General features: G+C 37.8%; 1 protein-coding gene across 2 annotated transcripts in view; it reads left to right on the top strand.

Moving 5' to 3' along the window:
* CRIM1 (cysteine rich transmembrane BMP regulator 1) overlaps positions 1-24,604 on the top strand; it is a 159,528-nt gene that overhangs the window by 6,220 nt on the left and 128,704 nt on the right. The window contains exon 2 of one of the 2 annotated variants that reach the window (XM_063305812.1): positions 11,647-11,817. The exons of the other annotated variant lie outside the window; for it this stretch is intronic. Coding sequence (XP_063161882.1) covers positions 11,647-11,817 — 171 coding nt within the window. The remainder of the gene's footprint in view (positions 1-11,646; positions 11,818-24,604) is intronic. 2 annotated transcript variants of the gene reach the window in all.

Genomic DNA, 24,604 nt, shown 5'->3' with positions numbered 1-24,604 from the left:
GAATTGTTTTGGGTACTGTTTATTTGAATTATTTAGAGAGAGAAAGACAGAAATGATTCTCTGACCTGCAGAGAGAGCAATATAGAAGATAGGCTATTTGAAGAGTACAGTAAAGTAGGGAATGAGAATACCTAGGCAAATTGTCCTTAGTTTATGTATGACTGTTGTGCTTTTAGAGTGCATTTAACAAAGAAACCCTCAACAGGTAATATAGTAGCTGAAATAAAAGTTGGACCAGAGAAGCCAAGATACACAAAAGTGAAGGGCAAAAAACACAAAATGGAACAATAAGACTTCTTTAAATATAAATTGTTGGGACATGATAACAAAGGAGTGAATCGGGTGCTCAAGGAAAATAGGGGACTGCAGAGAAAATGAAGGAGTTCTTTGCTTCTGTCTCTACCATGGAAGATATGGGAGGAATGCCTGAGCTTGTATTAACTTTCTCATGGGAGAAATCAGAACTAAAGCAAATTGAGGTTAACACAGAAAGATATTTGAGGGCATCTTGAACACACTAACACATCATGAGGTCCTGACAGTATCCACTGCAGAGTTCCTAAGAATTTAAATATGAAATTGCTGATCTACTAAAAGTATATAACTTGTCACTCAAATCAGAACAGAAAGGCAGCCAACATGACACCCATTTTAAAAAGGGACACAGGTATAGATCAGTCAGCTTAATGAATTCACAGCTTAATGGATTCACTGCATTGGTCACTCATGTAGATAACATGTGGTTGAAGTGGAAGAAGGGAATGAGACTCTCTTGGTCCCATTAATCGTTTAGCTGCCTTTAGTTCCATTGATCATGGTATCCTTCTAGACTTGCTGTAAGGATTAGAAATAGGTGACACTGTTCTGCAGTGGCTCTGCTTCCTGAGTATTGGTTCCAGTCAGAATGGAAGATTTACAGCTCCTGGGCATTCCTTTGTGAGGCATCACAGGGTTTGGCCCTTTCCTTGTACCATTTACCATGAAATTGCTGGGAGAGATCATCCATCAGCACAGAGTGAAGTGTCATTCAGGTTTGGCCATATGACACCTCTACTGCAGCAGCTATATTGGTTGGTGCATAGCTTCTGGGTGGAATTCAAGTTGCTAATTGTTACACTAAAGACCTGTATGGTATCTCCAAGACTACCTGCTCTGAAGGGAATCTAGCCATCCACCAAGATTGGAAACAGAAGGTATGCTAAAGACCCTGCTGCTGAAGAAATATCAGCTTCAGGGACCCTGATATCAAGCTTTCTTGGTGATGGTGAACCTTTGGAATAGCCTCCTGGATATAAGGACTGTCCTATTGCATTTCCAGACAGCCCTGAAATCCTGGCTGGTTTGGAGGGCCTTTTGGGACACAGTGGAAGGTTAAACTATCCCCAAGTATGATGGAGTGGGAGCAAATAATGTTTTTTTTTTCTTTTTAGGTTTTTTTTTCAGTTTTGATTTTGTATATATGACATTAAGCTACTCAGAGATTTTTGACTGGAGCTGTATAGAAACTTCAGTAAAATAAATAATAAAACCAAAAGGAGGGAAAGCAAGCACATAAAGGAACAGACCTTGCTGAAGGAAAATCAGCATGGATTCTGCAAAGAGAAATCCTGCCTCACCAAACTCTTAACAGTTTTTTAGCAGTAGAATATCAGCAAACTTGCAGCTGTAGGTGACTCTATCAACACTGCATAGTTGGATTTTCAAAAAGTCTGGTAAAATTCCTCACTACAGGCTCTTGAGTAAATGTAGCAATCATGGAATATGAGACCTTGCTGTGGGTGATAACTAGCTAAAAAACCAGGCAGCAAAGAATAGAAATAAATGAGCAGTTTTCTTAATGGAGGAAAGTGGAATCCCTCAAGGATCTGTGTTAGTTCCAGCGCTTTTTAATTGTTGGAAAATTATCTTGATTTGGGTGCAAGCAGTGAAATAGCTAAATTTATGGATATCTTCATGTGTATACTGTTGAGGTCTGTCCGAAACTAATCTTTTTAGAGTTGTAGTGGATAGTTCAATGAAGACATCAGTTCAGTGTGTGGCAGCTGTGAAAAAGGCAAATTGCATGCTAGGGTTCATTAGGAAAAGGATTGAAAATAAAACGGCCAACACCGTAATGTCCTCATGCAAAGTTATAGTATGTCTGCATCTGCAGTACTGCATACAGTTCTGATTGCCACATTTGGCAAAGGTTGTGATGGAGCTGGAAAAACCGCAGAAGAGAGAAACCAAATGATCTGGGGTTCGGATACCTTCCTTACAAGCAAAGACTACAGAATGTGAGACTCCTTTGCTTAGAATGATTCCCAAGCTATGTTCTGTGGCACCCCAGGGTGAAATTTTTGTGATGTTCTTTTGCAGTGTCATAACTTTGCAATAACAAGGGTGCCATGAAGCAAGGAAGTTTGGGAACCTCTGGTTAGAACAAAAGATGATTGAGGGAGGGGTACAGTCAACATACATAAAATCATGCGTCGCATAAGTAGTCAAGGAGAAGTTTCTCTGCTTCTTCCAGACTCAAAGTTACTGCTCAGTTGGGAGCAACCTACTTCCAAATTCAAGTTGCCAAGGAACAGTGGTGGGAGAGAAGTGTGACTCCATTTTCTGCCTGCAGCCACCCCAGAGGCATCTGGTTAGCTATTGTGAGAAATAAAATTCTGGATGAGCTGTGACCTAATCCAGCAGGGCTGTTTTCATATTCTGTTTTTATGCAGCTTTGTTCTTTCAGTCTATTAAGTGTGGGGTCCTGGTGTCTTCCAAGTGGGAAGAATCCACCCAACTGATGTTCATTTCTTTTATGATTGGTGTTTGCTAGTCAACCTGATGCCTTGCTTTGTATGGCGAAAAAAATGAATCAACATTTGCTTGATTTATAGACATTCTATGCATGGTTATGCAGGGATGATTCCTACTTTACACAAGTTTAGAGGCAAATGGCTATTTACAAATCTTGGTAAATGATATATACTTACTTGAGAAGCAAGCTGCTAATGTTACAAACAGGCTTCTTCCTGTCAGCTACCAGGATTCTTAAGGGGTAGATGCTAGTAAATTCCAGTGCACACATGTCCAAAATCTGGCAACATCTGGCAATTTACAATTTTGAAAAGCCAAGAACAATCTCTCAGCACACTTCTTGCTGTTTACAAAATCTAGTCACGTTGTTTCAGTATTATTTTACATGTTTCCATTACACAGTTGATTGTGTTACTGAATTCAACTTACCTTTTAGTGCCATGGAATCTTTTGACATTTAGAATCTTTGGATTGGTAGGATGATTTCCAAAGGGGTTTATGTGTCACTCTCAAGTGAATGAATATTCCATATGGATTTATTCCATCTTCAGTTAGCCAATGAAATGCTTCAGTTCCAATCACAATTGTATTCTCACTTCATTAATGATACTTTTCTGTGATTCCTTCTATTTCAATCCATGTTATAAAAACTTTTGAAAGATGTTTGTTCCTTTTCTAATTCCAGTTGTAAACATTTAAAGATAATCTGGATTCAGTATTGCTCTTCAGTGTCCTTACTTTCCATTAAAATTAATGGCAGAAGCCCCATTGATCTCAGTGAAAATTAAGTACAACCAATTCACACTTCCTACGCAGCACAAAAAATACTTGACAGAGAATATCTGACTGAAAAAATGATAACCAGTAAGGGTTCTTAGAGGGTCCAGTCATCAAGATTCTTAAATGTTGGTACTAAAGCATCAATAATTCCTTCCCAATTTTTGATATGTGTAATAAATTGATGCTAACTCTCCCAAACTTGATTCTGGTTACCAAAAACATATGTCTGAGCCTAAGTACAGTAATCTTCAGTGATTGATTCAGGAGCTAACAGTGGCAGATGTTGAGTCATATTATTGCTATTAACTGTCACACTGTCTGCAAACAGAAAATGCCAACATCCTTTCTAGTGTGATTTGATTCTCATACTAATATAGTCACTTATCAGGATTAACTGCTGATTTACCTTTAGTGATTCTATATAATTTGTATGTTTAGCTCTTGCTTCAGTGTAATGTTCTGTACATTTACAATAAGTTTCATTCATTTATGTATTATTGCTAGAAGTGTTAAGGCATGTTTCATGTCTATAGAGTTATTTAGCTAAGTGGGTCTTCTGAAAATGGCAATCTTAATGGGAATGTGTTGATACTGTGGCTGTTTTGTAGGTTGCATGGGCTCGAAAAAGATCTCTGCATGTTGAAAATGTTCTGTCTTGAACGAACTTGTTAAAAATTTTCCTTCCTATTATTCTTCTGAGAGAAATATTTTACTTGATGTTTAAAAATTTATTGTAATTAAAACTGTTTATCAGTATTAAACTAATGCTATTAACATCGATCAGTATTACAAAATAATAGCCAGTATTTTATTTTAAGACTCTGCATCCCTCCAAGGATCAGTATTAGATGGCTGAACATATTTGATGTTTTCACATCAAGGTATAGAGCCAGTGTGAAAAGCTTAACTGATCTTTTTTATCTAGCCTACCTTTCTTGCTGTTAGCAGATAAAAAAGCAATATCATTTTTCTGTCTTGAAAAACATCTGCCTAATGAAAGCTAAAACTACTATGTAATTTAATAATTTTTAAATATGACTAGTGATACAGATTTTCTAAAAAAAAAAAAATCATTACCCTAAATTGCTTGAAATTTGATTTAACATGCTTGATTTGTGCTTAGCTGTTAAAGTATTATTTTATCTTCTTACTTGTGGCTGCCAATGGAAAAAATGCAACAGACAGAAATAGTTGAAGTGAAATATATAATTAAGCCAGGAAAAAAAAGTCAATAAACTTTCAGGGTGCAGTCCTATGCATACAGGTGGTCCTTATTTAACGACCACTCATTCAGTGACCATTCAGACCTGCGACGATGCTGAACAAGTGGTACTTACAATCGGTCCTCAAAGTTCCAGTCGTCGCAGCATCTCCACAGTCATGTGATCGCAGTTTCCTATGTTCTTTGCTGGCTTCCCACCAGCAATCAGTGGGGAAGCCAGCAGGAAGTTGGAAGTCGCAATCATGTGAAGTCTTCGCTTAACGACCCACAGTGATTCGCTTAACAACAGTAACCAAAGTCTGTTGGAACTGCTGTCGCTAAGCAGCAAGGTCACATGACATCACACTTTATGACCGCATTGCTTAGTGACAGAAATTCCGGTCCCAGTTACCATTGTTAAGTGAGGACTACGTGTACTTACTTGGAAGTCCCATTCTGCTTAACAGAATCCGCTACAAAGTATTACACTGTAAAATACAGTTTCACAAAACTTTGATGTTTTGCTTGTTAATTATTTTTATATACTTATAACTGAAGACACTTCACTGGGAAGAAGATATATCAATGTCTAATTTTAGGATGCCTAAACTATGTTCCTCCTACGGATAGTTACCTGAAAAAACAAATTAGAACCTCTGTCTAGTTTTGATTAATTCTGTATATATTCAGTTCAATTTAATTTTCATCACATTTATTATTTTATGACAGACACAAAACTTCATTTTAAATGTTAGAAAAGTTTCAGTGCAAAAATATAGGTGTACGGAAAACTCTTAATTAGGAATATTCAAATTCCTAATTCCAAGTCCTGAATTCTGAAGCAGATCAAGCTGCTTTCTTGATGAGGTGTGCACAAAGCAGGAAGAATGTTTCAACCCAAACAACACGAAATAATTTTGGGCCAGCAACCATTTAGGAAAAATGAAACCAGTAATGCAGATTTCAGGTTAAACAAAACCCAAGATGGACAAGTCGGGTAGTGCTGATGCATGTCACTCACTTCCTCTCATCTTCCCATAAGCAGCTCCCAACACAACATATCCCACCAGCCTTTCCTACCCCATTTTCCCTCCCCTTTCTCCACTCAGCTTCAGTCTCCCTGTGTAGCGTGTTCTAGTAGCCTACCTGTTCCAGTCTTCTCAGCATCTGCCCACCTGTCCCTGCTCTCAGCATCTTCCCTCCTAGACTCCCTGCAGCTGCCAATATTGTTGGCCACTTCCCTCCTCCCCCCTGAATCACTTTGGACAGGATCAGAACAACCCCCAAACATGCATGTTTTTAATTCAGGTACAAAGCAACCCAAACCAGCTGTTCAGTGCATAGAACAGTTTGTGCTGGACTTCCATTCACATCCCTACTTTCATCCTGAGACAAAGCAAGATTTTATCCAAAGGGACTAGAACTAAATTGGGATATTGAGAATTTTTATGAACAATTAATCTGTAATTGTGGGAGCTGCAGAGTAGTAGACAGTGTGTTTACATTTGCTTTTCCATATATAATCTGGCATAGGACCAGGTTACTTGTGGGACCGCCTTCCTCCAAGACCATCTGCCCAGCCCACATGTTCCCATAGGGAGGGCATGCTGCAAGTTCCTTCTTTCTTGTAATCTTAAGGGACCTAGGAAGCATGCCTTTTCTGTGGTTGCCCCTACTCTCTGGAACTATGTCCCTGCCCCCCAAATACAACAGGCCCCAACTCTCCTTTAGGAAAGCCCTTAAGACCTGGCATTAGGGGTTGGTTAAGGGAGAGTCCCCCCTCTGAGATTTGCTTTGTTCTGTGCTTGGTTGTCATTTTACATTTTTAAGCTTTTAGCTTTGGAATTTATATATTGTTTGTTTGTTGTTAGTTTATAATTATTATTATTGTGTGTTTATGTTGTATGCTGCCCAGAGTCACACTGTCTGAGTTGGGTGGCCTTATAAATCTTGAAATAAATAAATAAATAAATATTTTCCTATATTAGGGAAGGGAATTTAGTGACTAGAATTAGAACAATCCACTTAGTGGATTAGTTCAACCTCTTCCTACTACAGGAATTCATATTAAAGTTGTTCTAGTTGAAAACTTTCAATGAAATAGAGTTTACTGTCTGTTTAGGTAATTGTTACCTCTACCAAACGGTTCTTACTATCAAGAAGTTTTTCCTAACATTCAGTCAAAATTTTTTACTACTGTTTTCTGAACTTGATCTACTTTGTCTGAATTTTTCTTAAAGTACAGTTCCAGAACTGGTTGAAGTATTAGAAGATTATTAAAAGTCTGGTGAATGTAGAATAGAGTCCATTCATTGTTCCTTCAGCACTTGTCAGTCATTGATGTCTTTTCTTAAGTTTGTCCTGTTTAATTAAAGAATGTTATTATATAAGCTGTTATTACACTTAATTCCCCCTGCTGGTTTTGCCTTAGTTATTACATTAGGCTTTATTTTAAAATGAATGCTATATTCTTATTACATTATTATATTCTTATTATATTATATTATAGAATCACCAAGAATTGGGCACAATTGAACAGATAGCATCATCATCATCTTCTTAGTTTCTTTCGTAAGGCACGAGTGTTACAAACATGTATAACTCTATTTGTTTTCATGTTTGATTTGTTTTGTTTTGTCTTCTCTTCATGGTTTGTGTAGATACAGCTGTTTTTGAATTCAATTTTATTGAAAAAGCATCATGTATGTACTTATGGTATATTGTATGTACATGTATATTTTTATTATTATATTAATATAAAAACAGGTTGATGTACCATACATGTTTGTAGGGGGGGTGTTGCTTTGAGGAAGTTAAGGCATTGTAATTTAGAGCATTGTCCCCTAAAGTTAGCCAATAAGCACATCCTTATGCAGATGATGTAGTGCTTTTGTCACACACATCAGTGAAGGAAGGAAGGAGAGAGAGAGAGATGGCATAGTTTTTCATAGCTCTACCAAACACAGGTGACATCAAAATTATATAATCCAAAATGTACAAAAATTAGTGGCAGCAATAGAGTCCTTTCACTTTGCCAGAGGGGCACAGCATATTCCAGCAGCCCTAAAATTATATTTGGCTAAGCATGCATGCAACTTTTGTTTGGAGCTTGGCTGGGACCATATACAGTAGCTCCTTTGCCTCTCTGGAGAGGGTTCACTCTAAATTCTTAAGGACTGTATTTCAAGGGGTCCTGCATGTACCCAATGTGATGCTAAGGAAGGAGACAGAGGGAGGAAGCTAAAGTGGAAACAAGTGCACTGGCTAAAGTTATTTTTTTTCCCCAGAAGGTCTAGGTTCTTTGATTATGGTGGATAATTACGAATCAACATGGAAAAGGTCATCCCTGCTGAAACTGCAACATTGCAGGTTCTCGAAAGAGATAGTTCTGATTATGGGCAAGCACTTAACTACACTCAAGCAATGCACTAAAAAGTTGAAAGCGCAATTGGACCAATGCTACTTTATCCAAGAATGTCTTCTTGTTTTTTCAGGCCTGCAAGAAATTTGAACGAAATAACTGCCCCCAAACTCCAAAGAGCAGTAACATTAGCATGCTTTAATGCCTTCCCAACGGTTGTTCTCAAGGGCAAATATGGAAAAAGTTTCTTGCAAGCTAAGACTGTGCCCTGGTAGAGAAAGCCCCACTGAATATATAGTTCATGCCCTGTTATACTCCACATTCTGTGAGGATACAAGGGCCTTTGCCATAACTTCCTATTCGATGAAGTACTCAGACAATTCTGATATACTTTATATATAGTTACTCTTATCAGACCAGTACAATTCTGTTTCTTTGAATGTGGCTAAATTTTACTATGCATTTTATAAAACTCAAGATGCCCTGATTGCCTTAATGATCTAGTTACAATTTTATGTTTGTGCATTTTACCTTACCTGAAACAGAAACTGTTGCAATTATTTGTGTAGAATTCTGGTCAGGGACCTTAATAAACCTACTACAGAAGGTGTTGTTTTGTTCCTGGCATTGCTTATTCCCAGCCAAATTTGCTAATGGGGGAGCCCTGGGTCATGAGCCTGGTGCTGGTGAGAGTCTCTGTACAGGAGAGAGCAGTTAACACTGAATTTCTCTCATTGTAAGAGGCAGTTGAGGGCCATATCTTTTTAGATATGGAATTAACGGATGAACCCTCTGTCTTAGAAAAACTGACATAGGAAGAGTATCTGATTTGCAGCTCTGCAAGTTTGTATTGAGAAGGGGCAGTGCTGTGTGTAAGGACAGGGACGATTTCCAGTAGATCATACAGATAGGAAATTGGTAAAAATCACAATTCAGGCAGTTCTGGATCAATGTAGAAGATGCAAAATGCTGTTATAATCATTTTGAAATGGTGGTAGATTTACATATATGTAATTTGCCTGTACTGCAGAACAGATCTGGGCACAAAGAAGCAGTCAGGATTCTTAAGAAGACAGTCCATCATCTCCCATCTTCTTCTGCACTTAAAAGGCAGCATCAATCCTCCTAGAAGCTGGATAGTCAGGCAAACTAGTCCCTGGCAGATGTGTCAGAGGTCAGAGAGCACAAGTTTTGTTTTTAATCTCTGCCATCCCAGAAGCAAAGGCAAGATCCAAAGAAAGACATGGACATAGCAAATTTGAGATCATAGGATGGCTCTTTCCAGTTCTATTACGCATCACTTATTATATTGGTAAGAAGCTGGTGCTACATTATCAGCTCTTTGGACTGATGGGATCCACTAGGTTCAGGCATATATGAATATGCCACCATATACAATATGTACTTACGTATCGGCTTCAGCAGGGCAGTAGAATTTTCCCATATAAGTAGAGTGCAAGTTGGAAAGAGCCAGTTTGGTCTAGTGGTTAAGGCACCGGGCTAGAAACCAGGAGACTGTGAGTTCTAGTCCCTCAGTAGTCATGAAAGTTGGTTGGGTGACCTTGGACCAGTCACTCTCTCTCAGCCCAACTCATCTAATGGGGTTGTCGTTGTGGGGAAAATAGGAGGAGGAAGAAGTATTAGGTATGAGTTATTTATAAAAAAAAATGATAAAGGTGGGTTTAAAAAAATATTTTAAACGGCTGATATCATAGTGTTCTTTCCACTTTAAATTCAAAGTTGATGGTAGCTAGCACAGAAATTCCTGCACATATTATGCTATAATTTTGCAGTTTCCTACCAATTGGCAGCTCTAATATGAGTGTTCTCTGTAAGTTTCGACCATCCAACAGTTTAGAGAAGGGAACTGAAATTTTATTTTTGACAGTCCCCCATAATAAAGGTTCTTTTTGCATTTATAAAATGTGACTGTCTGAATTTGGGTAGACTTCATGTCTTCAGGTGATTATCTTTGCAAAGTCAGCTATTTAAGTCCAAAGACAAAGCTGTGTAATTTTTAAAAAATCCTAATTTAAATTTCCCAAATTCCTTTGCCTATTCTTCTGAAGAGGGTGAAGCACCTTAACCCTAAAAGAGTCTCTTGATCCTGCAGATTGTATCCCATTCTGCTCAGGGAAAAAATACAAACCTTTGTTGGTTCCCTATAGTAGCAAATGAGAATTAAGGATTTTTGGATTTCTAATTCTCACTTGAATTTGTTTCCCAAGTTGCATCAAAGGCTACTTGGTTCAATCAGAATTTAATTTGGCTGTTATTTGATTTATATCTTGCTTTTAATTCAGTGGCATACATAATGTTCCCTCCTCTTATTTTTCCTGCAACAATCCTGTGACGTAGGTTGGGCTAAGAGAGAGTCAGTGACCCACTGTTGCCCAGGGAGCTTGCCTTTGTAACTACCATAATGTTAAGAATACAGGTAGCCCTTGTTTAGTGACCAATCATAGTTACGATGGTGATGAAAAAGTAACTTTGCAACCAGTCCTCACATTTAAGACCTTTGCAGTTCTGTAAAATAAAGGAAAGCTGAAGTAGGATCATAAGCACAGTCGTGGTTTCACTCAGTGACTGTTTCACTTAATGACAGAGTTGCCAGTCCCAGTTGTGGTTGCTAAAGGAGGATTACCTGTATGGAGAAGTCTGAAGTACAGGTTATGGGCTACTTAAGGCTGTTTTTCTATGTCACATTCTTGGATATGTGGAGTTGAGATAGAGACAGTTTAATCAGTTGTATTGAACATTATGGTGCTTCCTAATCTTGATACAGATGCCTTTTAAAATAGTAACTTCATATTGCATGTAAAATTTCTTTTCAGCTCTGATTCCAGCGATCATTGGAAAAAGGTGATATCAACACTAGATAAGAAATTCAAGTGAGTGAGCAGCTGATCTTGCTTCAGGGTCCATAACTTGAGTTGGCAGATTCAAATTTATTCCCCATCTCGATATACCTGGAGGTCAGAATGTCAGAGAATCAGTGCTAGTTCGTTGCATCATAGGTTGATTGAAATGATAACTTTGTCTTGAATACATCTCCATTAAAAGCTGTCTCGATTTTAAATCATCTAGACCTCTTTCACAGGGACACTTATCTGATGGGATTACCAAGCATCTGGAATGGTAGCAACTTCTGTTCAGTTGAGATGGCTTGATTATCACATTTTACCATACAGCAGTCTCCAGAACGTTTTGGATTTTTGTATTTGTTATTCTGTTACAAGAGTTAGGAATGTGTTTTTTAAACAAGAGACCCAGAGTTCTCAAATGTCAGTGTTAAATGGAAATGTACAAGTTCACATTGCTTGTTAAATGTGGTGCAATGATAGTAATGTGAATTGGAAATTATGCGGTTATAGGATCTTGTAACAGGATCTTTAAAAATGAGTTTAATATTTGTATTGAGATGCTTCGGTGCAGTATTTGGCAAAAAAAGAATTAAATAAAACAAATCAATAAGTTACCAGTATTATAGTTGTTTCATTTTGGTTTTTAGATGAAAACTGGGATGATCAGCTACTTGGATTTGAGCCTTGCAATGAAAACCTCATAACAGGCTGCAATATAATCAATGGAAAATGCGAATGTGATACTATTAGGACCTGTAGTAATCCCTTTGAGTTTCCAAGCCGGGATACTTGCCTGTCAGCTTTAAAAAAGATTGAAGGTAAGTCAGTATTCACTAGTAATTGACTTCTGTATTATTTATAGCATATTACCTTAAATATCTAATATATAATTGGCTATAAATCATCACATGCTTCTTGGCAACACTACTAGCAAATGAGATATTTGGGGAGATTGGGTGATTTGCTAATGTGTTTCAAATGTTTAGTATATGTGAAGACATGTTTCATATGATGTATGACTATATATTTAGAATAGAAAAGATGATTATGTTTGGCAGTTTTTATCATTAAGAAAATGCAGACTGATCTGAGTAGTATATTGCTTAGTAAGCACTGTAATTTATAAGTACACATATGTTTCAGGCCACCAGTGGAACACTTTATTTCCTCTCATGGAATAATAATCAAAACAAAGAGAAATTGACCCAAAATTACAATCTGTCTGAGCTTAGTTTAGTGTGTTTTCTGCTGGAATGCATGCTGAAATTTCAAATGGGCTATTTTGGGACTACTTGAGGAACAAACTTAGTTTTTGTCTGTGGGAAGAACTTCATTTTCATAGATCTTTGAATAATATTTATTTAATTATTACATTTGTATACCACTCCACTGGCAAATACCCTTGAAGCAGCTTCATGGTCTGTGGTCCATATTATAAAATTATGTGTGCTGTTTTGGAAAAATATGCATTTGTGCATGTGTGTGCACAAATCATAACCCTTTCCTGCACATTATCTTGCAAGATGTAACTAACATTACACATGATACAACATTTAGAAGTAATATGCTATCTGACCCTCAAATCTTTCAGAGCGTGCAGGCTGTGTCTTGAAGAAACTGCTTTCTTGGTTGGGTAACATTAAATGCTTTGAGGAGTATTTTTTAACAGAAACTATTATTTATCTATAGATTTATATCCCCCTGCAATCAAAACAGACTCTCAACAGTTTATACAATAGAGAATAAGACTAGAAATACCCATGATAAAAATTAAAAGCAATTAAATAAAATCATACGATTAAAAAGATCACCTGTAATCAATGCAAGATAGAATGCTCTAGGAAAATATTTGGGTTTGCAGCATCTTCCTGAATGCGATCAAAAAGGAGGGGGTCAGTTTAATTTCTTCTGGGGAACTATTCCAAAGAACAGGGCTGCTATTGAAAACACCTTCAAGTTACTTCCCCAAAATGGCTTTAAGAAAATTCTTCCATAATTACCTAGACGGGGCTGATTCTAGCTGGAGTAGTTGACCCTACTGGTTCCCAGATGCTATGCCCTGAGGGCTTTATGGGTCAAAATCAACACTTTAAACTAGACCTGCAAGCCAGCTGGGAGCTAGTGCAGGGCCTGAAGCACAGTTGTAATATGCTCCCACATCAGGGATCAGTTAGCACACAGGCCAGTCCATTCTGGAGCAACAGTAACTTTTTAAGGGCAGAAGTCCTTAAGGGGATTTATAGAGCCCTTTGCAGAAGTCTAACCAGGGTGGCAAAGAGGACTAGGGTCTCCCCACATAAGGCTGCAGTGGGTACCCTCCCTCCAGCAGGACCCATGAGTTCAGAAGGACTCCAAGCATGGCCTTGTTCCTTTGGGGTGATGCCTCCTTGTCAAGACACATGTCTGGCATGTTTAGAATTGCCATTTACGTAAATCTCTCTCCCCCAAGCTTCTTATAAAAGTTATTTTTCTTTGGAGAGAATATGGGTCTCATACAAAAGCACCTCAATTTCAGTTCCCATCTTTTAAAATTCAGATGATAGTTAATATTCCATATTACTAAAAGTGGTTATATTAGATAAAATATTTTATACATGGACCATATAAAAGGACCAAAACACCTTTCCCAAAATAATAAAAATAAAGTTATTTAAAAAATACAGTGGTAAAAATAAAAAAACTCTTAATCCCAATCTGTGGTAGTTAAGCATTATGCAACATAACCGGCTATTTGCTACAGAAATTAATGATTTAATGAGGTGATTGGTAATGTTAATATTATATGATCTAATAGGAACAGAAGGCTCTACAGTGGAGCTTAAAAGTTTGTGAACCCTTTTGAATATTCAATATTTCTGCATAATTATAAACTAAAACATTGTCTGTTCTTCACACAAGTGCTAAAACTAGATAAAGAGAACTCAATTAAATGTGTCAAAAACATTATACTTGTTCAATTATCTATTGAGGAAAATGACCCAAACCTACGTATTTGTATGTGGCAAAAATATGTAAACCTTTGTTTTCAGTAGCTGGTGTGTCCCCCTTGGGCAGCAATAACTGCAACTAAGCGTTTCTGATCACTGTTGATCAACCCCACACATTAGCTTGGAGGAATTTTAGCCCATTCCTCCTTACAGAACAGCTTCAACTCAGGGATATAGGTGGGCTTCCTTGCATGAACTTCCCGTTTCAGGTCCTTCAACAACATTTCTGTAGGATTAAGGTCAGGACTTCCAAAACATTAACTTTCTTCTGATGGAACCATTCTTTGGTCATACGACTTGTGTATTTTGGGTCATTGTCTTGCCACATGACTCACTTTCACATGAGCTTCAGTTCACGGACAGATCCCCTGACATTTTTCTGTAGAATTTGCTTGTACAATTCAGAATTCATAGTTTCATCAATTATGGCAAGCCATGGTGGTCCAGAGGCAGCAAAGCAGGCCCAAACCATGATACTACCACTACCATGTTGCACAGATAGGATAAGGTTCTTGTGCTGGAATGCAGTTTTGCCTTTCACCAAACAGAACACTTTTCATTCAGGCGAAAAAGTTCTATTTTGGTTTCATCCATCCACAGAACATTCTTCCAGTAGCCTTGTGGCTTATCCATGTGATCTTTTGCAAACTGTGGATTGGCAGCAGTGTTCTTTTTGGAGAGTGGTGGCTTTCTCCTTGCAACTCTGCCATGCACACCACTGTTGTTCAGTGTTGCCTTGATGGTGGTCTCATGACTACTGACATTTACCAATGCAAGAGAGGCCCTTAGTTCCTTAGACATTACTCTAGGGTTCTTCAAGACCTCCCAGAGTATTACACACATTGCTCATAGTGTGATCCTGTTTCGTAGACCGCTCCTGGGGAGGGTAATAGTGGTGTTGAATTGCTTCCATTTGTACACGAACTGCCCGACAGAGGACTGGTGGAGTCCAAACTCTTTGGAAATATATTTGTGACATTTTCGAGCCTGGTGAGCATTAATAACTGTTTTTCGGAGGTCCTCAGAAATCTACTTTGTTCAAGCCATGACACATTTCCACATATCTGTGTTGTGAAGATCAGACTTTGATAGTGAATACCCAGAATTCTGTTCTTTAAATAAGGCAGGACCTCCCACATTCACCGCTGATTTCATCCCACCGATTGAAACACCTGACTCTAATTTCCCCTTCAAATGAACTGATCATCCTAGCGGTTCATATACTTTTGCCACATACAAATAAGTAGCTTTGTATCATTTACTCAATAATTAAATGAACAAGTATAATGTTTTTGACTCATTTGTTTAATTGGGTTCTCTATCTAGCTTTAGGACTTGTGTGGAGAACAGATCATGTTTTAGGTCATTTATACAGAAATATTGAAAATTCAAAAGAATTCACAAACTTTTAAGCACCGCTGTACTTACTTACATATTAAAATACAGGTATCTTTAATGAGGGTAGATTTAGAAAAGAGGAAAAAGAGAAGAATTTTAGAAGAAACTGCAGTTCTTACTCTTTCCCTGTAGCCAAGGACATTTAGATATAACAAACAAATGTGTAGTTCAGAGCAAGAGATAAAGAAGTATAATAGCCTGGTACAAGAAGCATATTAGAAACATGCATTTTTTCAATAGGAGCAACAAGAGGTAAGACAGTTTTCAACTTCCATATAATTATGAAATGATTTCTCAGTGCCATTTGAAAATATCAAAACAAAGATGGCTGGAATCCTGATGAAATATTGAAGATTCTTCTCCTGAACAATACTTCTTGCTGTGTTGAACATCTTACTCCGTTCTTGAACTTCTGTGACATAATTAGCAAAAAATCATAACGAGACTTTTTATCACCCCATTCAATTATGCAAGCAGATTGGGCTTTCGGTAGTAGAATTTCATTCTTCGTGGAAATATAAGGAATCTGACAAGGAATGGCTGAGGCTTATCAGCTATATGAAAAGAAGCTGGAATGCAGTGAGCTGTCTCACTATCTGACAGTCTTCAGGCAAAGCCGGCACTTTCCAGTTTCATAAACAGAACTTTTGCAAGTTTCCTCTGGAATTCCAATCACATGTAAATTGGCCCAGCAAGAGTGAGATTTTATGGCTCCTATTTTGTCCTGAAGAATCTTAACAAGTTTTAGTTAATCAATTGTAGACTTCCATGAACTTCCAAATGAGATATTCTGCTCTCAGTTGTATCCACTCTAATACTTACAATGTTAATGGTGTCTTTAATAGTCCTGATATCCTCTCACCTCTAGGAAAATAGCTAACACATTTTTTTTAGTAGCTGTCAAAACTATTGCCTTAGTTAGGAAACATATTAGTAGAACTTTCTTGTTGCCATTCACACCAATATGCTCTCTCAAATTATGAAAACACAAAGTAATCACCAATTCCAATATTAGTAATTAGAGTAACAAATCACGAAGCAAATATTATAGGGAGCCCCAGCGAGTATTGATATTTGTCTGACTGCAGCACCACTTAATCAGAAGTTATTTTAGTCCCAATGTGGTTGTTTAGAGCACATATGTTTATCTGTGTTAACGGGGAAAAATCCTTTTGGAGCATGAATAACTAGGAGAATTTGACTGCATAACAATTTCCTGGTTTAATCATAGCTTCATTCTTCAACTTTTTTATTGGGGTCAGCCATATACTCTCATTAGGTAATTCAAGAATAGTTGAATAGCTCAACAGTTTTCCAAAAATGGAATTTTATTGAGGAAATATAAAAACAAGGCAATTGAAGAGTATTGTGGAGAGGAGGTGCTGCCAAGGAAATTATGCTGTGACAGCGTTGGCTTCTGGAAGAAGACTTGTGTGCATGAAACAATCCTGAGCTATATTTGTCCTTTATTCTTTTACTAAAACACTCTCTTACCAGGATAACCCTCAAAAGAAGGGTAAAAAAGGCTTCCTTACCTTTGTAAAGCTCTATCAGATAGAGGCTATTGGAAGTGGGAGCACAAAAACTTGCTGGAATTTATCCCAGCAAAATACTTTCTGGAATTGTGTGGAGTTCACAATTCGGAGGTTAAAGAATAGAGATCCTGCGAGGAATGCAAATTGTCTGCCAATTAAACTCACATGGGAAACTGAGGAATTATGAAGATTTGAAGAAAGCTTGTTGGACTCATTCTAAGGCTGAAGTCTCATATATCAGTTTACTTGAGAGTAAAACTGGTTGAATTCAGTAAGGCTTTTGAATAGTTATGCATTCTGGAATTCTATAGGGATTAATGCATGCCTTTAAAAAGCTGTTCTAACCTCTGCATTTTTGTTGCTAAATAACTCTAAAACTGGTTGAACAAGTGTTGTAGCATTGTCTGTTCAAAGAACACAAGATTACATTTTAAAAAAAAGCAATTCACTTCAAATCAAGTTGCTTGAAGCTGTCAGGCTTTCATTTGTGCTAAATAGATAAATATTTTTTCTAGAAGGGTTGTGGAATATTTGTGAACTAAGGGTTAATTATATACAATTAGCAAAGAGAAGGCTGTTTGTTTTCTCTTATAAATCAGGTTATTCTCAGATGATTGAACTACATCCAGTTACATCCAGACACACTTCCAGTGAGAAAGAAACCCTTGATAAGAAAACTTACTTTCTTTCCTGCCATGCCCATGTTGAAGCTACAGTACGTTATATTTTAAGATGAGATCTAGTTCAAATTTCAAGAGTAAAATACATTTGAAAAATCACTGTATGTCAATGATATACATCACTTTGGAAAATAATTGAGCAATATGTATAGCAGCCCCACTAGATAGACCAGATCAAGAAATCAATTCCACAGGAAGGCTAAAACTATTTTTATTGAGATTGGCTATAATAACAGAAACTTGCAAGTGTGTGCTGTATCTCCTCCTCCTCCTTATATCCAGCAAACCAGGGAGGTGTCTGCCTGAGCTGTTTCCAAATATTATATCATTTCTCGGCCCCTTTTGCCTAGGTAACGGTTCTTGCATATTTTCATTAGGATCATCTTCCTTACTCTCTATACTATATGATATGTTGGAGTTTGTGCAGCATGTGCAGAGTGCTGGAAAGTGTTTGGCACATGCTGCGCAAACTCCAACAGGTTATGGGCCCAGGCACAGAGACATCAGCTCAGCACCTCATTCGCATTTTAAAGGCAAGCCACAAGGACCTGTGAAGATTTTTTTCCTTGGAGCCGCCTGGAGGCTTCCCTGCTGCTGCTGGTCTACAGGACAAACAAGCCAGCTGAGGTGACTTGCAAAAGAAGAAAGAAGCCATGGCTGCCTCCCAGCCCTCAGCGATGCCTCTTGAGCATCTGTCAGAGACCAACTACCTAAACTGGAGCCTCCAAATGGAAATGTTCCTGCGCAAAGAAAATCTTTGGATCCCAATCAGTGAGCAAATGCCCCAAAATCCCAGCCCTGAATGGCATAGACAGGACAAGCGGGCCAGAGTATGCATTGTTTTGGGAGTTGAGGACAGCTAGTGAATGTGCGTGGCATGCAGTCAGCAAAGCAACTTTGGGGTGCTTTGAGGGACTTGTACGTGAAGGCAACAGCAGGAAGTAAAGTTACCCTGACAAAAAAGCTGTACAAAGCCTACCTAGCAGAAGGAGATAGCCTTCCTGAGCACTTGCATCACATTCAGCAGCTGTTCGTTGAGTTGCAAGAAAGAGGTATGGAATTTTCACCTCTGACAAAATCCTACATCATTCTGTCCTTGTTGAATGAAATGTGGGACATGATAATTTGTACTCTGGAGGCCATATCAGAAACAGACCTCACCCCATCATATGTGACACAGCACCTACTCGCTGAATAGGAGAAGAGACAGGAAAGATTCCCCTTCCCCCCCCCCCCCCGATCTCTTCTGGGAAACCACCGTGCGAGAAAGCCAGGGAAAGGAAGGGAAATGAAGCTGAAGCAGTAGCACTAGCCAGCAGGCGATGCTTCAACTGTGGTTCAGCTAGACACTTGCAGAAAGACTGTGCCTTGATACCCAAAGATCGAAAGACGGAAGAAGAACAAAAGGGCAATGCAGAAGAAGATTCTTCAGACAACCCACATTGCACAGGTTTCTGAGAAGGGTAATTCTGATGTATGAGTGTTAGATTCTGGGGCTAATTGTCACCTGTGTAATTGTAAAAGCTCTTTTGTCTCACTGTCTAAAACTGACAGGCAAAGTGTGTCTTTCGCTGATGGGTCTGTGACCAAAATTATGGGACAAGGTGATATGTATTCATCCTGCTTGGGAGTAACTGTGAAAGGTGTGCTGTATGTTCCAAATTTACAGTCAAACCTTTTATCTGTAGCACAATTACTAGCAACTGGATATGTCATTATATTTAAGAAAAATGGTTGTGAGATACGTAAAAATGAGAAATTGCATGCTACTGGTTTTTTACAAACTCTTTATACATTGTGAAAAACGCAAGGAAGCCAAGCTGCAAAACTGTAGTTGGCAACATTCCAAGTCATGACCAGTGCATACATTTGATGCACAGGAGATTTGGTCATGCTAATTTCAAGTATATAACACAAATGCCACAGCCATGTGCTGACCTGAAGGTGAAACCCTGTGACAAATACTTAGACTGTGTAGTTTGCAAAGAGTGTGAGACTCAAAAAGCTCCTGTGAGTAAGCACAGTGACAGAGTCACAACTAGGCCTCTAGAAGCCGTTCACTCTGACATTATTGGTCCTTTTGCTCCAAGTTTTGGACAAGCAAGGTATTCAATGACCATCACTGATGATTTCTCAAGATACAAATTTATCTACACCTTAAAACATAAAGATGAGGCATTTGAGGAATTTAAAGGTTTTGTGACATGGGCAAATGGAAAATTCCCTAGGCCTGTATCTGCACTCCAATGTGATAGAGGAGGAGAGTACCTTTCTCACAAATTCAAAAGGTTCCTAGCAGAAAAGGGGATAGAACAAATTCTTTCTAACCCTTACACCCCTCAGCAAAATGGTGTTGCTGAAAGAAAGGGCAGAACCTTACAAGAAACAATGTTATGCTTGCTTAAAGATTCTAGATTGGCGTTTCAATTTTGGGCTGAAGCAATGTCCACTGCCTGTTATGTGCAAAACAAACTATATAACTCTGATTCAGGACACTCCATTCCATTTGTTTTATGGTGTGAAACCAAAGGTAAACCATCTTAGAGTGTTTGGTAGCACTGCATGGGTTCACATTCAAAACAGCAGAGAAGGAAAGGAGGCCCCACAACAAAGAAGGCCATCTTTGTTGGATATGAACAAAACCAAAGAAGCTACAGGTTCATAATAGGTGATAAATTAATAATTAGTAAAAGTGCTTCCTTTGCAGAACTAAACTGGAGTAGATTAAATCCTGGCTCAGTTGATCTAACAACAAGGGAACAGTAAGGACTTGTTGAGAGTGATCTGCAAGAGTTTTTGCCTAGTGAGGACACTAAACCAGAACAGCAAACTGAAGATCTGTCTGATGAGGAAGATGCTTCTCAGGAAAGTGATGGGAGTCAAGATTTTAGCCCGGTATTACCTCGCAGATCTCAGAGGAGTAATAAAGGCGTTCCTCCATCACGTTTCCAGTTTGAAACAGTAAAGGCTTTTCACATATTCACAGAACCTGAGTCTTTAGAACAAGTGAATGCTTTACCACCTGAGATTGCACAAAATTGGCACTCTGCCATGCAACAGGAGTTAGCATCCTTGAAAGAAAATAAAACATGGAAACTGGTAAATCTACCTCCCAATAAACGCTGTCTAGGTTGTAGGTGGGTTTTCAGACTGAAAAGGGATACTAGTGGAAAAATCCAAAAATACAAAACAAGGTTGGTTGCAAAAGGGTTCACCCAAAGGAAAGATTTAGGCTTTGACAAGACTTTTGCACCAGTTACAAAGGGTGAATCAATTAGCTTAGGCTGGCACTCTAGAAAACAAAAACTTGTTCTTTCCACAGCAGAAGCAGAGTTTTTCCCTAGCACAAACCTGTAAAGAGGTTCTATGGTTTAAACAGCTGTTAAAAGACATAGGCATGGAAGTGCACCAGCCTGTAACTGTTTATGAAGATAATCAAGCTTGTATTGCTATGGCACAATCTGAAGGATGCAAGGATAGAACAAAACATATTGATATCATTATATTAAAGATCTGATAACCAAGGGTGAAATCATGTTAAAATATTGCGAATCAAAAGACATGTTTGCTGATATTCTAACCAAGCCTCTTGCTGCTGTGAGACACAGAGAATTAATAGAAAGAATTGGTCTGCAGCTCATTCCTTAGCATAAAAAAGGGGAGTGTTGGTATTATTTGTTTCTGCTTGGAAATAAGCTGCAAAGAAATGCAAGGTATCCATGATAACAAATCATTTTCTTAAAGTTTTTGGCAGAGTCAAAAGGTCAGGCCTCACTTGGTCAACAAGGTTTAAGTGTCCAATGATCTTATATGGGAAACTGAAACCTGTCCTCCACTTCCTTGCTTGATTTACATTTAAATAAGCCAGCTCTACCAGATCCTGCTCCTCACTTCTTGCTTGCTTCTTCTGCTTTTTGGAATTCAGCAGCCTCTCCCTTTTTTGCTCCGTGTGAGCGTCTGTGCTTGTGCATGTGTGTGAGCTTGTATATATGCCTTTTTGTATTTGAGAAGGTTTTGAACCCCTCTAGAGATCTAGAAGAGAAACTGTTTATGTTCTGTGTTTTCTTTGAATACAGCTTTTTTGCTGAAATGCCTGGTGTCTTCTTTCTGATCTCTCATGCCAAATGCTTTCCAGCACTCTGCACATGCTGCGCAAACTCCAACATGATAGTCCAACTTTTTGTAAAAGTTGTGTCATCTCAGTTGGTGACAAGCAGTATAATGGCATCATAACATGTATCACTTTGTGAAAATTATCAGTTATTCCTTTAAGCTTAAGAACAACAATTACAGGCCCCATGACTGTGAAACTCAAGATAAATTTTCCCTCTGGCTGAGGGAAAATCAGCCAGAGGGAAATTTTATCTTGAGTTTCACAGTCATGGGGCCTGTAATTGTTGTTCTTAAGCTTAAAGAAATAGCTAATATGTCCCTATTAATTAACTGATTTGGTAATCAGTCAAGTGGTTCAGATGTAGATTGCTTGTTTTCTTACTACTACTCTTAGCAAGAAACTATTGATTTGTTTCCTGATACATAGCTGATTGGCTAATGTGAAAGATGGTTGGCCAACTTAGAAGCTTCCTAGAACTCTGAAGGTTGCAAAGTTCACCTACCTGTGAGTTATAACAAGCAGTTATTTGAAAATAAAGACGAATGTGAGCTTCACATAGACAAAACCTATGCTTAAAAAACAAGTTGGGACCTTTTACCAGATACTTAAAATTATGTACACCTCTTTTAATACCAGAAATTGGAGTAGCACTGAATATCAAGCTTTTCAGTTAATACTCTGTCTAGAAAGGGAAGAGGGGAGAAAACCTCAACTTCAGAATTGATGTTTGAAGCAATGTTGTCTCATCATTGAAAAGGATGGAGGGAGGGGAGAGCAGTGATCCTATGTAATGATTGCCTGAATCAGTGAACATGACATCCTAGTTTTGTGGTAGAACACATGCCCTGCATGTATACGAAGTAGGACTAGGTATCTAATAACTCCAGGGACATACTGGAAACTAGGTATGTGCTGAGTGTCAGTATAGCCAAGGTGTGAAGAATCTGTGCCACTATAGATGTTATCTGCAAATGCCAGCATTCTTCATTATGGGCTCTGCTGACTGGGGCTGCTGGAGGCTGAAACTCAGCAATATGTGAAGAGCCAGAAGATCCCCATAGCCTGTGTAAACAACATTAAATAAAATGGATCAAAGATTTAACTTGGCATAAGATACATTCTTATATTTTAATGAACTATAAGCATTGTTTTAAATTGATTATTTATGATATTTATAATTTTTTATGTGAGCCACCTAGAATTTGTGACATTGGGCAGAATATAAATTATACAATATAAATAAATATACATTTTGTGTGCAGGGTTTCTGGATGTTCCTGAAATCCCAACTCCTAATCTGCATTCCTATTGCTACAGTATGTGATCTTGCTTCAAATCAGGAGCTTACAAAGATGTCAGGTTTAATTACGTTCTAAAACAATTTATAAATTGTCACTAAGATAACTAAAATGCTTCTAAAATCTGTATTAACAGTTCTGTTTTTGTTAGGATACTCCTCAGAATGTTTTGTTCTGTGCTACTTTTATCATTGGCCATTGTTGTATTGAGGAGACCAAATATTTGGTTTGCTCCAAAATATACAAGCAGAAAGCGGGGAGTGGAAGGGTTACTATGATTTAAGATTAAGAGAAATAGCTCCATTTGTCTAAAAGGAGAAGAGAGTGCTTTAAGGCAGTTTCTTTGAGTTTCCAACTATTGCAAGATATAATTAATTCCATAGACTTGATACCACCATTGTAGATGGAAGGATCAGATTTTGAAATTGCTGGCTACCATTAGATTAGTAATACTGTATTACTTTAACTCATAAGTTAAACCAAGACACTCATGCTGCTACTTTTCACTAATCATATCACATACAGTGACATTTTGAACACTTATATATTAAAAATAAATGCTAATGTTAATGATTAACATGATTCTTTTAGCAATAACTTTAAGACTAAAGGATTGATATGTATAATTGTGATAAATAAAGATACTGAATTCATATTTACTAAAATTACAATGAATTTTTCTTTAAAATAATTTTCCTTTTAAGTAAATCATAAAAACCATAATATATGGGGACATTCATAATTTTGAAAAATCAAAGAAAATAATTTATTCAGGACTTAAGAATGCTAACCATCAGATACTCTGTTTGACCATTATCTAAAGCAGTGTTTCCCACCTCAGCGACTTTAAGATATGTGGACTTCAACTCCTGGAATTCCTCAGCTAGGGAATTCTGGGAGTTGAAGTCCACATATCTTAAAGTCGCTGAGGTTGGGAAACACTGCTCTGGAGGATATAACTATAAACGAAATATTTAATATGTGGAAGCCAGTTTGAAATACTCTGTTCTATAGTATCTAATGCAGTTGTTTTATAAAGATAGATATAGCACAACAAATCAAAAGAGGATAGAATAATTTCTTTTAGAAAAATAACTTTACAGAAGTAAGGTCTTTGAAGTTGAAAATTTAGTATGAAAGAAAATGATACGCATTTTCTTTTCTGTATGGTAGTAAAATGGAGATAAGCAATCTGGTGTCTAAAGGCATCAGCGAACTTCCATATTCGTCTCTTGGGACCCATTAGATTCATTTTATCACCAGACTTACTTTTTAGAGAATAATTAACATTAAGTGAAAAGTTGGCATGCTGCAAAATACTTACTTCAAGCATAATGTACAAAAATGCAACAGGAATCTATATTGGGCCCAAAAACACCCTTAGAAACTATCATTAGTAGAAGACTGTAGCCACATGCTCTGTTGCAAGTATGCCCACATGAGCAAGGCAGAGTTGAGCTAAAGGCACTACTAAGAAGTATTTTATGGAAAAGAGACATTTTGTGATTGGCTACAGTGTACTTTCAAAACTTCCATCATTTTCTTAGCAGCCCCCAATGTTTTTTAAATTCTACAGTAAGGAAATACCACTAC

The sequence above is a fragment of the Candoia aspera genome, chromosome 1, assembly GCF_035149785.1.
Source record: "Candoia aspera isolate rCanAsp1 chromosome 1, rCanAsp1.hap2, whole genome shotgun sequence".
NCBI classification, from domain to species: Eukaryota; Metazoa; Chordata; class Lepidosauria; order Squamata; family Boidae; genus Candoia; species Candoia aspera.
The sequence above is the reverse complement of the archived record's forward strand: the minus strand, read 5'-3'. Positions and strand labels throughout refer to the sequence as shown.